The sequence below is a fragment of the Protopterus annectens genome, chromosome 8.part0 (genome assembly GCF_019279795.1).
Source record: "Protopterus annectens isolate FY-2018-M chromosome 8.part0, PAN1.0, whole genome shotgun sequence".
Lineage (NCBI taxonomy): Eukaryota > Metazoa > Chordata > Ceratodontiformes > Protopteridae > Protopterus > Protopterus annectens.
In genome coordinates, this window is record NC_056741.1 from 13,145,924 (window position 1) to 13,163,917 (window position 17,994).

Here is a 17,994-nt window from a genome sequence, read left to right on the forward strand (position 1 = left end):
TATGTGCAGGATTCTGATAGTGAAAGACCTTTATCCCCGACCGTTTATGACTATGTGCAGGATTCTGATAGTGAAAGGCCTTTATCCCCGACCATTTATGACTATGTGCAGGATTCTGATAGTGAAAGGCCTTTATCCCTGACCATTTATGACTATGTGCAGGATTCTGATAGTGAAAGACCTTTATCCCCAACCATTTATGACTATGTGCAGGATTCTGATAGTGAAAGGCCTTTATCCCTGACCATTTATGACTATGTGCAGGATTCTGATAGTGAAAGACCTTTATCCCTGATCATTTATGACTATGTGCAGGATTCTGATAGTAAAAGACCTTTATCCCCGACCATTTATGACTATGTGCAGGATTCTGATAGTGAAAGATTGAAAATTTGCTCTTCAATAAAGACTTGTTTTGGAACTGTAGGATGGCTCATTTTTTAGCTGCAAATAACCATACAGCCTTATATTTCAAGTAAAATGTTATTGTATCTTTCGGCTTTTCCTGGTTAGGGGTCGCCACAGCGGAACTCCGGTCTGCTAATGATTGGCAGTAGATTTTTTACATGCCGAGTTGCCAGCCCTGATGCACAGCCTTCAACGAAGGTACACCCATTCACGCATGTCTCCACACAGAAGACACTTTAGCTGAGAATCGAACAGGACAATGTCTTACTATGAGGTAACAATGCTACCGCAGCACCACCACCATTGGGGACCTTACATAAAATGAAACAATACCCCACAAATGTATATTTAATTTTATTATTATTTCAAGTAAAATAATAAAAATAAATATACATTTGTGGGATTTTCAAACTACAATAAGAGGGTATTGTTTCATTTTATGTAAGGTCCCCAGTGCTGTTATGTTGCTTATTGGCCTTTTTAATAGGAGTGTACCTTTGCCCCCCTCCCCATACTTCAGGTTTTGTAAAATTTAATATTCAGGAAGTAATATTTTTGATATAGTTTTCCCACATCTGCAGTGTTGACCATATGGTGCACCAACATGGCTGCTGTATTCATATCCATTCCCTTTTTATAAGCAGAGAGGAAGCCTGTAGTGTCATCCAGGTAGCCGTCACACGGATTTTTCCCAAATCCCCACCTTTTTCTTCCCTTCCTATCCTTTTCCACCTTCTTTCTTTTTTTCTCTATTTTCCATTGAAAATATTTTCATATACAGTAAATGCCAATTGACTTAGGCTACTGTTTTTGAAATGTCATATTTTAGATTTGGTAATCAAGTTGTACTTGTTGTATGGTCTGAATCTAACTCTGAAAACAGCCTATCTGGATCAGTGCCTTACCGTGGTTAACTAAGAATGAATGAATGAACAAATAAACTGAAAGCAATGGACAGACAGATAAATAAATCCCTACTGCTGGGTTGCTACAAGTGCCTGTAGTACACCTGCTTGCTATGAATTGCTTTAAAAATAACTGCTCCAACTCCCATTAATCTGATTTCCCATTTGTATGTAGCCCTCCCAACACATAGTCCTATAAACTACATAGCCCTAACAGGACCTAAACCCTAAACATAAAACTTCATCGCCTTCCCTAAACCTAAATTCCTGGTTTCTACCTAACCCAAAAACTCTCATCCTGTTCCCTAATCATAAAACTGTAACTTCCCCAAACCTCAATTCACCAATCCCTTCCTAATGCTAAAACTTCACCCTCCCTTCATAAACCTAAATTTCCTGTTCACTCCCTAAATCTAAAACTCCTTTTCTGCTCCCTATCCCTAAAATCCCTCTCCCACTCCCTAATCCTACCCCCCATTTCCACAGCTGCTTGCCTGAACTTATATTCGAGTTTGGGCATGAGCAGCAGCCTTGCCAAGTTGCAGGGTATTCTAGTCCCTGACTCAAAGCAATGATTTCAATTGGTCTGGACTCAAGTGCCTATAGTGTAGCCTCCCACTACTCACTACACATGCCCTAGACAGTCTGAGTGGTAGATGTGCACTGAGGTGTTGCAAGGCCTTTTGACACCCACTTCAATGAGTCAAATTACTCCCCAAAAGGCCCCACCCTACTGTGGGCAGATGATTGTATCCCGTCTTTGCTCTCTGATGCTTAGTGAAGATGAAGCACACATGGCAGGGTCAGGTAAATCACGCCTCATCACCCTACACCACAAAGCCAGTTGTTTTGAAAATAATAGTTATTGTATAGTGCAACTTCAGGGTTTTGGGATTGGGATTTGATATTTTCTGTGTTTTGTTTCTGTATGATTGAACTTTTCTGTTAAAGATTTACTGATTCAAGTTTTTAGGATTCAGGATTAAGAAGCAGATGAAAGCTTTGGTATGACAAGGTAATAATGTTTTATAATTACCAACATTTTTCCACCTGGTTTGTACTCTTCTGTAGGCTGTTGTGAACTGTGTTTCTGAATGCACTCTCAGCTTCCATAATACAGAGAAATGTTGCAGTTTAGTCAGGGCTGTCATCGTTTTTTCCATCCCTCCTGGGATGCCTATTTTGCTATGTGTCAGTGTTCTACTCAGAAGGATGCCTCCTCCTTTCTAGCATCTCAACGATTACTAATGATCACATGCACCGTGGGTTGTTTCTCTGTGCCTACATACTGGTCACCATCCTTGTCTCATACTGACCCTGACTTAGTGTCGACCAACTTCTGTTATGTGCCTCATGGACACTTCTTAAACTTATCCGTTGTCATGTAGTATGCCCTTATGCTTATTACTCTATTTATAACTGAGCTAAGTAAAAACTGAAAATAATTACATACATTCACAAAGGGAATATTTATACCTTTTCCTCAGTTTCACAGCTTTGATATTTTAATTAATTATCTGTTTTAACCACTCAAATCTGACTAGATATGCATACACCATTTAATGAATCAGGCAGGTAGTTCAACTAATCACATCTGGAATTTGATTTTGATGACATGGTGGGTTTGATTAGTTACAGGTATGCTGGCACGTGTGCTTCATCTGCATTGACCAGGGGCAATCAAAGATGGTATGCAGCCATCTGCCCACAGTGGACTGAGGCCTTCGAGGATTTGACTCACTGAAGTGCTGATCTGCTAAAATGACTAAGTCAAGCAGGTGTGTATCTGCAAACTGCACAAGTCCAACATAGGTCTGTGGGAATTGTTTTTTTTTTTTTATAAAGCATTCGCAAAGTTAGTGGAGAGTTACCAAATAGCTGGGTAACTACAGCAGAACTAGTAAGGGTGACTGCTAGAAAGGTGCTTGGTGTGACATCTGGACAGAGGAAGGAGGACAAGGAGACCTGGTGGTGGAATGAGGAAGTACAGGAGAGTATACAGATGAAGAGGTTGGCGAAGAAGAAGTGGGATTGTCAAAGAGATGAAGAAAGTAGACATGAGTATAAGGAGATGAGGCGCATGGCAAAGAGAGAGGTGGCAAAAGCTAAGGATAGGGCATATGGAGAGTTGTACGAGAGATTGGACACTAAAGAGGGAGAAAAGGACCTGTACCGATTAGCTAGACAGAGGGACAGAGCTGGGAAAGATGTGCAGCATGTAAGGGTTATAAAGGGTAGTGAGGGAAAGGTACTCACAAGAGAGGAGAGTGTGTTGATTAGATGGAAAGAGTATTTTGAGAGGCTGATGAATGAAGAGAATGAGAGAGAGAAGGTTGGATGATGTGGGGATAGTGAATCAGGAAGTGAAACAGATTAGCAAGGAGGAAGTAAGGGCAGCTATGAAGAGGATGAAGAATGGAAAGACTGTTGGCCCAGATGACATACCAGTGGAAGCATGGAGGTGCTTAGGAGAAATGGCAGTGGAATTTCTAACTAGATTGTTTAATGAAATTTTGGAAAGTCAGAGGATGCCTGAGGAGTGGAGGAAAGTGTTTTGGTACCTATCTTTAAGAATAAGGGTGATGTGCAGAGCTGCAGTAACTACAGAGGGATAAAACTGATTAGTCACAGCTTGAAGTTATGGGAAAGAGTAGTGGAAGCAAGGTTAAGAAGGGAGGTGATGATTAGTGATCAGCAGTATGGTTTCATGCCAGGAAAGAGCACTACAGATGCAATGTTTGCTCTGAGAGTGTTGTTGGAGAAATACAGAGAAGGTCAGAAGGAGTTGCATTGTGTCTTTGTAGACTTGGAGAAAGCATATGACAGGGTGCCTAGAGAGGAGTTGTGGTATTGTATGAGGAAGTCAGGAGTGGCAGAGAAGTGCGTAAGAGTGGTACAGGATATGCAGGGTAGTGTGACAGTGGTGAGGACTGCAGTGGGAGTGACAGATCCATTTAAGGTGGAGGTGGGATTACATCAAGGATCAGCTCTGAGTCCTTTCTTATTTGCAGTGGTGATGGACAGGTTGACAGATGAGATCAGACAGGAGGCCCCGTGGACTATGATGTTTGCAGATGACATTGTGATCTGTAGTGAGAGTAGGAATCAGGTTGAGGAGACTCTGGAGAGGTGGAGATATGCTCTAGAGAGCAGAGGAATGAGGGTCAGCAGGGCTAAGACAGAATATATGTGTGTAAATGAGAGGGAGGGTAGAGGAATGGTGAGGATGTAGGGAGTAGAGTTGGTAAAGGTGGACGAGTTTAAGTACTTGGGATCAACAGTTCAGAGTAATGGTGAATGTGGAAGAGAGGTGAAGAAGAGAGTACAGGCAGGGTGGAATGGGTGGAGAAGAGTGTCAGGAGTGATTTGTGACAGACGGGTACCAGTAAGAGTGAAAGGAAGGTCTACAAGAGGGTAGTGAGACCAGCTATGTTATATGGGTTGGAGACAGTGGCATTGACAAAAAGGCAGGAGTCAGAGCTGGATGTGGCAGAGTTAAAGATGTTAAGATTTGCAATCGGTGTGACTAGGATGGATAGGATTAGGAATCAGTATATTAGAGGGTCAGCTCATGTTGGACAGTTTGGAGACAAAGCAAGAGAGACGAGATTGCGTTGGTTTGGACATGTGCTGAGGAGGGATGATGGGTATATTGGGAAAAAGATGCTAAGGATGGAGCTGCCAGGTAAGAGGAATAGAGGAAGGCCTAAGATAAGGTTTATGGACGTGGTGAGAGAGGACATGCAGGCAGTTGGTGTGACAGAGCAAGATGCAGAGGATAGGAAGAAATGGAAAGAGATGATCCGCTGTGGCGACCCCTAACGGGAAAAGCCAAAAGAGAATGATGATTCGCAAAGTTAGTACTGACAGACAGTTAATGAGATAGAAGGTGTGTAAAGGGCAGAGGTACCCAATCTTAGATTTACCACCATTGCTCTGAAGCTAAACACCAAAAATGGTCCAATGGCATGTTACTGATGATCATTTTACTGAACAGCAACTGAACAAACCCAGTACATCAAAAAGAGAAAAATACAGTGTTCAAATATATTTTAAACTACTGACACCTCCTTCATCTGCACAGTTAACTATACTGGGGCAAGACTTCCTGTTCCCCACATATCCATGCTGCTTAATTATTCCTCCCTCAAAGTAACTGGGACCTGGAGGCATAGTTTGTTTTCTACCAAAACTAAATATTTAATTTCAGAGTTACGAGACCTTGCTGTTAGAATACTTATGTAGCAGGGATTCCGGGTTCACAGCCATTACATGGGTTTATAGAGAGTTTGTCCTCTGGAAATACATTTCTGCTGGATGGCAAACCAAAATCTCTTTGCTACAAAGAGCAGGTAGATATGTGCCAAATGTTTTGGTACTCTGCAAACAGACTTCGTCAGGTAACCAGTTACTGTTCAGTGAAGTGAATGTTAGCGATATGTGATGCACCTACAAAAAAATACATGCTGAAAATGTGAAGCTCATTTATAAAAATGGTCACACCATATCACCAACTTCAAATTCCAGATGTGATTAGTTGAACTGCCTGCCTGATTTTCTCAAAATCTGATCCTACACTAACAATGGAAGACTGACTGAAGAACAAAAAACGGAGTTAGGAAAAAAAACACTTATTTTTCTTTAGTGAAATTCATATAAAAGAGTAAAAATTTCTGATGGATAAGTAACAATTTGTGGATAACAATGTGTCAGGTATTAACCAGCCTTGAAATAAGGACATAACAGATGTTTTCTTTTCTTTATTTTTTATCTTTTTTTTCTTTTAATATTTTTGTCCACTATGCAGCAATCCATCAGGTGCTACTGGTGCCTTTCATGGGCCTCAGATGTCAGAAGTCACTCCTGATCCCCACCACACCTAATCTGATACTTTTTGCCATTGTCTGAGAGGAGACTATGGCATTCCAGTACAGTACTGTACTTGTGCCATATGGATTTTTTGTTTTATAGCCTACCTGTCGCCTGCCTCAACACCTAACACACGCCTACCTGTTGCCTGCCTCAACACCTAACACACGGTAATGTCCATTTAGTCCATTAAGCCCAAGTATCTGTTAGTGCATACCTGTTATTTGTACCTTAGGGTGCATACCCCTCAGTATCATTACTAGGATCATCATCCTATTCTTAATACCCCTACACTCTTCCTGGGATAACTGAGTTGGCAAAATACCACAGCCTTTCCTATTGTCCCTAGCCTATTCTTCAAGTGCCAGGCTTACTAGATGACCACAGATCACCTGAGTCGCAGTCAGGGTTCCATCCCTCTGTGCCAGGGAACCAGCAGTATATAGCAGACTTCTTCTATTCTCAGATCTTATTTAAAAATAACATTCCTTTATTTCACATGGAAATGCTAGTGGACTGAGACTCCAACTGCTTGCTTATTTTGGGCGTACGGTTGTGGGTTCTTTGAGGGTATAACATAAAATTTAACAATGTATCATTATTAGATTTCAACAGAGGATGTTCTCTGTTGTAGACTACTCATTGAAATTATTAAAAAAATGTGAAATGTGAATTGTTTCAAGTCCGTGGTGCCTACACTGGATACCTTGAAGCCAATTTGCTGGAAAATGGCAGCACCAAAAGGAATATTCTCGGTTTCCAGTTTGCTGAATTCCATTACATTTATTTTTCTTAAAGGGGGAGGTCAGCCTACCTGATTGTTGCAGGTTTTTATCCCCCAACAGTGAGCTGTACATCATAGCACAGAGTTTCACTAAAGCTGCTTTTTATGGCCATGTAACGTGTAACTACTACTGCCATAGCAACACTCTGCCTTAAAGTTTAAACTGAATTAAGAAAGCAAATGCACTGTAATTCATGTAATACTTGCAGATGTTAACAATACTGAATACTATAAGGGCCTGTTATAGCCGAGTCGCAGGTGTAAAGTTTAAAGATGACTGATTTGGTATATTTCTCCTTACTCTGAGTTGAGGCACGGTGACATAGGCATCATTATAATAAGCAGAAGGGCTGCAAGGAAGTAGAATCATGTAAAATGAGCATGGGAGCTAAAGCCCCTCCAAGGAAAAAGAACTTTACTTTGTGAATGTTTTCATAATGATCTTGTATTTAGTAAATTAGGTTTCTGATGTTGAAGAAGGCCGATTGTGATTAGTTCAGTCAGTTTGGAGAGTATGGACTTGTGATTTTGGTTGTTGGTATATCACACAAGAAGCAGAACATCATGTTAGCAGTTGAGGGTTGCACTCTGTACTCGAAGTTGTTCATTAAAAGTGGGTGCCAAGAGTAAAAAATGGGTTGAGAATGAAGTTAAAGGGGTACAGAAAAAGAAAAAGAATGACTCTGCAGCGGCAGTATCACACCAACGACTGAAACAGCGAATCAGTTGATCAAATAGCATGAAAAATTAGTGTCCACCTACAGTTTCAGGACAAGCAAAAGACGAAAGCTCTCTGGGACTAAAGCCATCCACTACTTTAGAGACACCTAGTTTAATTCCGCAAAGCACATGGCTACAAAAGAATCACAGTGCAAGATTATTTGTTTTGATTACAACACCCTTGTGATGTAGAAGTGTAACAAGCCCTATAAGACCCCTTCCCAAGCAAAATCAGTGTTTTTTTCCACACTGTCTTCTAGCATAATTAATAATTTAAAAGGGATCTGTTCCTTTAAAAAGACACCCATTGCTTGTGTTTAATCTGATGCCTGAATTTAAAAAAAAGGCTGAAATATAGTAACATAAACAAGATTATGGTTTACAGTTTATTTCAGCTAAACACTTTTCCTGACTTACTAAATAAAGTAGTGAACGTTATTTATTCTTTCTACAGCTGGTAAATGCTTACCTTCCAAGGTTGTCACTTTTATCCACAAAGCCCTCTGACTGTCAGATGTAAGTACAGTAACTTCATATGTGGTGCTAGGGGACAGTCTTTCCACTACAGTGGTGCGTATATTCAGTGAGAAAGTTTCCCTGAAACCTTGTCTTGTCTTTGTTGTGCCAACTGGCTGACCATCTACAATATAATGTCTGTCCCCTCTGCTGGAGAGCCTTGGCCATGTTAAACGGAAACTTCGAGCTGTCACTTCAGATACAGTGATTTTCCTTGGAGACACAGCATCTGCAACAAAAAGAAAACAGAAGTCACAAAAAATAGACTTTTTTCCTGCCTTGAATGTTTTATTTAACACGAGTGTGTCCATTCTGATATAAATTGGTGAATTAATATCTGCACAAATATACATTTGCAGTTTTAAAACAGTTTTGCCACAGTGACACTGCTGGAGAGGAATGGTGTAAAACATTTTGTAATGCATCTTCTGTTACATATACATACAGTGAAACAGCACCTCATCTTCACACAGTTTAGGAAATACAAGAGAAGGTAAGTATAAAATTAAAAAAGTTAGTACTGGCAAAGAGGTCAGGATAGTAAAGGATGCAAAGTTAAAGGAAAGGATGATTTATGCTTGTGCACCTACTGTGACTATGTGTCATGAAGGTGAATAAACAGAAGATGACTGATAGATACGGAAATCTAGTGCAATAATTACCATCTGAGAAATTAGAAGATTTCTACTACATTTCTTTTGTTTAAACTGAAGTCCTTTGGCCTGTCTTCTTATTCGTTTTGTATCGGGGCCTGCCTAGCAATGCTACTATTCTTTGGAACATCTCCATCCTGACAACACATTTACAACATGGAAAGATAGATTTTTGGTAGTTGACTGTAACTGCCTGGCACAATACAATGCAGAAATGTAGATTTTGATAGTTAATTGAGACTGCCTGGTTCACCAACTCTATTTCCCTGCATTATATACAAGCCACAGTTCCAATATAATCAAAACCTTTTTCCCCTTTAACCAAGCATAACAAAGCCTTACATCCATGCAATGAATTAATTAAATTCAGAGAAATTGTTTATGTTTCCACTTCATCATTGACTGTTTTATTCACTCACCACCCTTTCCATAGAAAATACACTGCACAGTAAATGATCCAGTAGCACATGTTTTCCTCCTTCCTTTTTCAGCTTTTCTTATCTTAGGTTTACAGCTTCAAAGTTTCAAATTGTCAAGCTTGCAACCTACTGGCCTTAAAAGAAACTTGAATTTCATAACCCTATATTGATATATCAAGATTATTTTTGAGGAAGTTAATCACTGGCATCTGATAATAAGGAGAACCTGACTCCATAGCTTTTGAAGGTGTTATATAATGAATTTGTCACTTGTTCATCAATTATTCATTATGTACTTTAAATATTAGGTTTTCTATTTTGGTCTTTGCTTTCCCTGCGGTATGTTTGGCATTTAGACATTTCAAACACAAGCAGATCCTTTATATACCAGGCAGATGCCACCTTAAAGTAAGAAATTAAAAAAAAAATGATGATTTCTGAAGCCTTTCTAAATAATTCACATATTCCAGCCCTTTGATTTGTTGCAATTCAGGTAGACTTACTCCTAGTAAGGAATGGACACTGGGTTTGAATCAGTGATTCCAAAGTCTCCCCAGTGAAATAGTCAGGCCACTGGTTTCCGGAATCAGCTGCAAGCAATGGTCAGAGAAGGCTCTAAGGACAACAGAGGCTAGACTGAAGACCTGGAAGCTGACTGGAGACAAAGCACAAGAGTTCAAAGAATTACTCGTGATTTAGCACCTGAGAAAGAAGAGGAAATAGGTGGAGTTGAAGAAGAATGACAGCACATCAAAATAGCATTTGTGACGTCTATAGAATAGATATGCGGTTCAGCCAGGTATGGAAATAAGACACATAAGGAAAGCTGATGATGGAATGCAGAACTCCAGGAAGTCATTCAAAGAAAGAAGTGCAGGAAAAAGGGGCAGATTGCAAAGATGGAGCAGGTTAGGAAGGAATACTGGTTGGTTAACAAAGAGGCTAAGAGATGAACTGCAATAGCAAAGAACAAGTCAATACAGGCATTCTACCAGCTCCTGGAAGTGACTCAGCAGAAGGATCAAAGAAACTCTATCAGACTGCAAGGCAAAGACAGAAAGATAAAAAAGATAACCAGACACCATTCATAAAGGATGCCAGTAACAACCTGCTCACCAGTCCAACTGGAAATCAAAGTCAGATGGAAGGAGTACTCCCATCAGCTTCTGAATGAAGCAAACCCCACAGAAGCTGTACTGGCCCAGACACAGCCTACAATGAGAGAAGAAGAGGAGCCCACCCTAGAAGAAATAAGAACAGGAGTAAGAAAAATGAAGTCAGGGAAAGCAGCAAGCTCAGATGAGGTCACACCAGATATGATTAAGATGTTGGGTGAGATAGGGGAGAAATGGCTCCTGAGGGTACTCATAGCAATATGGAGAGCAAGGCATATCCTAGATGACTGAAAAATAAGCATACCAGTGCCAATGTTTAAGAACAAAGGGGTCATTCACAACTGTGGGCAGTATAGAAGTATCACACCCCTGTCACAATGCTTAAAAGTCTGGGAGAAGGTGACTGATAAATGAATACGCAGAGTAGTAGAAATTATGAGCAAATGGAGGAAATCAGGAGCTGAGAGAGAAGAGAAATTAGTGGGACAGGTTTACAGCTTCAAGTATCTGGGAGGAGTGATTGAGGAGATGGGAATTCTGAATAAGGAGGTCAAAGTTAAAATTAGAGGGTCTGCAGTGAACTGGCATACAGTGTAAGGGGTAGTGTATGACAGAAAAATGCCAAAGAAGCTGAAATGTAATGTGTACAAGACATTGGTGTGACCAGTACTACTGTATGGTACAGAAATCTGGGCAGTAAAGGTAGAGCAGTTGAGGAGCTAGAGGTAATGGAGATGAAGTGCCTGACTTAGGTGGTAGGGTACACACTGTGAGACAGTTGGAAGAAATGAAGATATCTGAAGGCAAAGTAGCTCCAATTGGAGAGAAGGTCAAAGAGAACAGATTACAGTGGTTCAGGCACATGTGCAGAAAAGCAGAAGACAATCTAATGAAGAAGATTTGGGAGAAACTAAAAGAAGGCAAAAGGAAATGAGAGCACCCAGCAAAGAGGTGCATGGATTGTGTGACAGAAGACCTGAGAGGCAGTCAGTCATGAGTGTCGAAGAAGCTAGGAGAGTGCCACTGAATCAAGAGAGATGGCAACAGCTGACACTACGACTGCAAGAATAAAATGGGATTAGCCATAATAATTATTTTTCCCCACTTTCATGATGTCACTTACAGAACTGGAATTAAGCCACTTCATGGAGGAGTTTTCCAAGAATCCTAGCTTCACACCTCTTATTACAAACATTTTTTTTCTTGAAGCATACATTATTCATTGCTAAACAGTGGAATTACTTTTTGCCTTTTTTTTCTGAGATTCAATAGTCTTAGCAAAAAATTAATACTGAGGATGAATGTTGTGTGGAGTTAGTCCCCAAAAGAAAGAAAGTTACATTCTCCATTCCATAAAAAAAGCAGTTTTAATGTTTTGATATTTTATACTTCATGCAGCTGTTAAACATTTTGGGGGAAAACATTAGGAAATTGTAATTTGTAAAAGAAGCTAATTTTGTGAACTGATATTCTCCCACATACACTTATTGGATGATTGTTCTTTGTTGCACCTCACTGGCCAACTTCTTTTTTTTTTTTTTTTCAAAAAACAAGCTAGACTGGGCTGTATGAGTTGCCAGAATCACACTTTTTTTGTACTAGCAGTTCTTTGGCTTGCCACGCTATAACGAACCAAACAAACAGAAAGCAAGTTGCTGTGAGGTTATAGCAGCAAATAAGGTTAAGACAGTTTGCAACCAACAGTTGTTTAAATTCAGTTTTCATCAAGTGGGCATCTCCTAACCCTAAGTTTCCTAAATTCATTTACGGTCTTTCTGCTGTTCCTTTTTCCGATTTTCTTCATATAGTTCATGCAAAACAATATTCACTGTCCATACTTTATGTAAGATAAATAGTAAGCAAGTGGCAGTTATTTGCAGTTTTGCAGTGCCGACAATATGTGTACATGACAATGTTTATTTGTCACATGACACAGTGACAATAGGGAGACATTTGTTTTATGTATCTTTAATGTTTTGGGGCTAGCTTCAGTGATTTGTATATCATATGGTACAAAGAAATTCCAGAATATTCTGTAGTAATATATACTTTCTAGAGGTGAGACCCCATATACTTTTGCTGCAGGTTATTTATTAAGTATCCTAACATAAAGAGGCATCACAAGTGGGTGAAAGCTACTCCTCGAATGAATGGACAAATGGTGAGGACTATACAAACAGAGGACTATCCTAGGAGAAAACGCTGGAGCAAAAGCTATGAGGTTTATAATCTTGCAGTTTTGAAATAATGGTGATACTTCACTAGCTGTGCAACTTTTAATGAGCAATAGGATGAAAAAGCAGATTATCTACTTCAGTTGCATCACTAATTCCTACAAATCTACATAAAGAAAAGGAAATGCTGAAAAGAAATCAGAAAAGACAAAAATACTGCTATGGCAAAAACTGCAAAAGACTGCATGATTTACAGTTTACAGGCAAAGTAAGAATTCAGAAACCATGGAAAGTCTACATCCTAAAGAAGTTGTTAGAAAGTAACCAAATATAGATCCTACATAGGTCATGGGGAAATGGAAAGCTGTATCAAAGAAATGACAGGCATTTGTAAAAGACAGATTAATCAAAGACAGTGTGCTGATGTGGATAAGGATCATGTACAGTTGGTCTGCTATGCTGCCTGAAATTGCGATGATTCGCAGACACGACGTGGTTGGCCACAGAAGCATACAGCATACATTTTAGTTGCTTGAACTACACACACAAATGCATAGTATGCCACTGTGTGCTACGTACTTCTGTGCTTGGGATGGGAGGAAGCACTGTGTATACAGAGCAGCAGTAACAGACAGCTTAGTAAAGCACATTATACTTAACTAGTCACTTAGTAAGGTATAGTATACCTGCATATGGTACCTTTCACTGCTGTGTTGTATCTGCATCATGCTCAGGGGAAATTCATAAAAATGCCTCACTTCATAAGACAGTACATGGGTGGGTCATTACCATAATATAGTAATAAGGTGATCTGTGCTGTGTGAGCTTGCATTGGCAGGAGCCCTGCAGTATGGGGGAGGAAGGTGGAACCATTTGCAAAGGTAGCAAATTTGTTTGATCTGTAGGGCACTCTGTTGCCAGAAGGGATTTTCCCATAGGGCAATGGAGCAATGGATGTGTTAACACTATTTTTTGTTTTGGTAACACTAATATGTAGCTCAGCCCTGTATACTGTGCAACATAGGAAGGAAGGGGATTACAGCACTGACAAGTAGAGCATCATGGATTGTATGCAGCTGCTGCCTCGTAGATTACCCCAAAGTAACCAATGGGGGACAGGTAGTTTGCATATGTACTCCATGCATGCAGTATGATGCCAAGACAGTGGGGTAAGACTCTAACAATGGTGTACAAGGTCTTGCCCCTTTGAATACAACTTTCTGAAATACTAAAGGCTTTGATATCTAGATGTTTATCTGACTTGCTCCGCTGTGCACCATTGTTTATGAGCCATACCCAGAATTCTTGGAAGAGCAACCAAAATTGTCACAAGTCATGTTGTACAAACTACAGACTGTAAAAGGTGTGATAGTCAAGAGTTTTTAGAGAGAGAGAGACTCCCGAAGTGAAGATGAAGCTGTTGTACATTGAGTTGTCCAAAAACCTAGGCCAAATGCCCAGTGTAAATAGTCTTATGAAAGTCAGCTGATATAGTAGACGGCCAAAGAAACCAAGCAAAAGTATGGAGTGTTCAAGAGTTAAACATGATTCTACAGACCAAGAACAGCATTTCATTAAAAATCTTAACTACATAGAAAAAGTTTAATTTTGTTGTAAATAGCCCATGTCATCCATAGTATTTCACAGTCACACAAACACACACCAGGCACATGCACAGGCACACGCGCACGCACACTCACACACACACACACACACACACACACACACACACACACACACACACACACACACACACACACACACACACACACACACACACACACACACACACACAAAAACAACAAATTTTAGGTCTGTTTTTATCACTACTCTTCATCAGTTTGTTGTCTGTTATAGTTGTTTTGTAGCTTATATATTCTTTTAGGTATTGGATATACATCTATAAAGCTTAATGTGTTTGTGTCAATGATTAGCATATCATATGGTTCACAGAAGTTCCAGAAAATTCAATCACAATATAGGTCTCGTTGCAGTTATTCCACATTTGCTGTGTGTGTAGGTTATTTATTAAGCCTCCTGACATGAAACATAGCGGACAGAACTATAGAAGATTATCTATCAAGCACCTCAGTGACAGTAGCAGATGGAGCTACAGATGTTTATCTGTCAGATGTCTTGGTGACGGTAGCAGATGGAGCTACAGAAGTATATCTGTCAAAAAACTCAATGAAAATTGGAGATTTGCAGATGTTTATGTGCCAAATAAATGAATGGCAGCAGCAGATGCAGCTATAGAAAATTATCCATCAGTTACTTCACATGGAGTAGCACACGGAGTTTCAGACGTTTATGTAAGATATAGTGGTGACAGTAGCATATGGGGCTAAGGACATTTATCAGTCAGATACCTAAGTGAAAGGTACAGACAGAGCTACAGAAGTTTATTTGTCAGATACCTCAGGGAAAACAGCACATGGAACTACAGACATACAGCATGGACTGTTCACCCCATTACTACTGAAACTGAGAGTAATGCTGATCTGGATACTGAGACCTGAGCTGCTGGGTTTCACCATAAAGTTAATGGGTCTAAGACAGGACTACAGTGATCACAAATGTAAATCCCTTTTTGGATGAATACAACCAGTCCAAATAACAGTTTCATATCTTGTTATAAACAAATGTTATGAGTAATTATGATACTGCCATATCTGTCAGAAGAAAAAGAGTTGATGTCATACACTGCAAGCGTTAGAAACAGTCGACACACAGAATGTTCCCAGGTTGGAATTCCCTTCTCCTCAGTCTTTTAATATGTTGTTTCCTCCTCCCTCCTCTTTAGTTCTAGACCAAATGAAACTGCTTAACAACAAAATACGGCAAGAGGAAGCTGAGTGGGTCACTTCCTGCAGCCAGAGGTCCAGTATTGTACAAGTGGCCATAACTTTCATATCTGATGTTCTAGAGTCCCAGCTTTAGGAAGTGATAGTACAGAGTCCTGAGCAAAACCTCTTCAGTGGTACCCTAAAAGACATCTGCATTATTGTCTTCTGAAAGGAAGACCTTAACCTAGTCATTCAGCTCTCAATGCTTTTCAAGGATGTCCATTAATGAGCAAACAGCTACAGCACGAATGTCAAATGCAGAACATTATGGACGGGACCGCCTGACGGCAGGATAACCCAAGTGTGATGACTGCAGCAGTGTAACACGATGAACATCTGCACTGGAAGAATGCACTTTAGGAGAAACTTGCATGTTGTGCCACATTTCTCATAATGAAATTTAATTGGAGAGCCATATTGAAAGATATTGCTTCATAACTTTTCACCTTTCTGACATTTTGCTAACTAAACAAAGGCCCACTCATCTTTTCTTTGTGATCTTTTGCAAAGGAAACAAACTACTACTCATTTTAATCAGATTTTGCACTTGTACGTAGCATCTGAGCAGACCTCTCAACTGTTGCTGTTTTGGATGAATGTTCCTATTTTATGTCCTTACTTTTGGAGGTATGTCCCTATTTTCAGGCTAGATTCACCCCTTCAAACAATTTTCTGAATCCTTCTTGTCACATGATTTTTTAAACTGTCTAGTACACAGACAACTACAAAACAATAGTGGCAACAATAATTTAAAGAAAGAGGACACATATCTTACAACTTCCTTTTTCTGAAGCAAAAATAAATGTCCTAGTGTGGTAGAATTTTTGAGATGCAGTTCATTAAAGTCTACAGATTTTACACTGTGTCTTTGATAATGCATGCATATTTTTGCATCATTTTTGCCACTCTCTGTTTTTTTTTTAAATATGTATTTCTGAGTACTATCCCATATTCCTTCTAGAAGCAGGAGGAGTAGTGTGTTATTTGGTATTCAAATATTATGCTAATTAGGTGCCTAGATATTTTTTATTTTTATTTTTTAGCTGGATGCTCCAATTTTTCAAGGGCCTTGTTCCTGTTTTCAACGTCTGCAGATTGAGAGGTATGTACCTGAGATGTATGTGAACATTCTTTAAGTGAAGAAGGTCCTCTCCTTATCTAGAGCATTGTGCAAAGCACACTACCCACTCAAGGGCCTGCTTCACATTAGTGGCAGTAGCTACATTTGGTATGAAGGAAAGACTGGTATGCAAATAAACTCGCTTTATGAATGACAGGATAGGAAAGACTGACAGAAAGATCCTCAGATCAGTACTTCTTCAGGATGAAGTAACAGTAAACAAGAACATCTTGCAAGTCCAAATTTTCAGTCTTCCACAGCAGTTTCAAAATAAGAATGAGAGATCTTTTGCAGCATAAACTAAATATCCTAAAGTGGAACTGAGTCCCATACAAGAGGCTGGGGTACAAAAATGCCTCCAAGAAATATTCCAAACCTTAAGGAAAACTGAGAGCTTCAGAGTCGTGACCCACTTAAAAACTGGAAATAGACACTATGCAGACCTGGACAGCAAAGTAACTAAGGCCTGAATCAATGATCTGTGAAAGACAACTCAAAACCATTCAGGTCGGAATAAACAAGGGTCCAAGCTATAAGCAGCTACTCAAATGAAGAACTTTCTTTCATCTGTCCATCCAAGTCTTCTGTGTAGATAGTCAGAAAATAATATGGATACAAATTGGACAGACAAATCTGCATACTAGGCAATTAAAGGAAATAGAGTAGACATATCATCAGCTGGATGTTATATAAATTTGAAACATCTGTCCTGGAACGGTAATGCACAAGGTGCCAGTGAAGAGAAAGTCAGAGCAGAGTTACAATAAGGTACTGATGGAGCAGCAAAGGCAGATCTGGCTGGACCATTAAGGGGACCGCAAGCTCACCTCACTGGAATGTTAATTTTGTGCATAACTTTAATGGGTCCCTATTATTTTAGAAAATGCAATAAATTGTGAATGCTGTTTAGTCAAACATCATTACGCCAAATGGCAAAATACCAAAAGTACAGAACAGCGATTTTTTTTCCTAGGGAAAAAAAAAATCACTGGGCCATTTTTGTGACTTTGCCATTTCCTCCACTGTGGTGCGATCTCAGAGATGATATATTTAAGTAGGGGAAAAAAAATCGATGATCTGTGTGTTTGACATTTTGGGTTTTTGGGGATTGTGGGTCGATTATATAGCGTTTGCAATTCATTGCATTTGCTTTTATAATATAGACCCAAATTTAATAATGAGGGGAAAAAATGAGAGAAAGATGTAACGAAGCCCTATGGCGAAGTCTGCAGCAAGGTATCCAGAACTTTGTGTCTGAGACATGGAATTAACCAAAAGAAATAAAACCTTCATAATTTGACACTTATGGGGGAAGCAAAAAAAATTGCAGACTGAATTACCTTAGCACCAAAAATTCTTTCTGGCTGAAGACAGATTAACATATTCCTTGTTGTGCATGGGATATAGAAGGTAAGTCTGTTTGATCTGTAGCTGGTATCCAGTAGGATATGAACAACCAAAAAGG

At 39.6% G+C, this 17,994-nt stretch overlaps 1 protein-coding gene across 1 annotated transcript in view; it reads right to left on the reverse strand.

The window, feature by feature from the left end:
- LOC122807961 (von Willebrand factor A domain-containing protein 1-like) overlaps positions 1 to 17,994 on the reverse strand; it is a 425,895-nt gene that overhangs the window by 361,810 nt on the left and 46,091 nt on the right. The window contains exon 3 of the mRNA XM_044078993.1: positions 8,156 to 8,431. Coding sequence (XP_043934928.1) covers positions 8,156 to 8,431 — 276 coding nt within the window. The remainder of the gene's footprint in view (positions 1 to 8,155; positions 8,432 to 17,994) is intronic.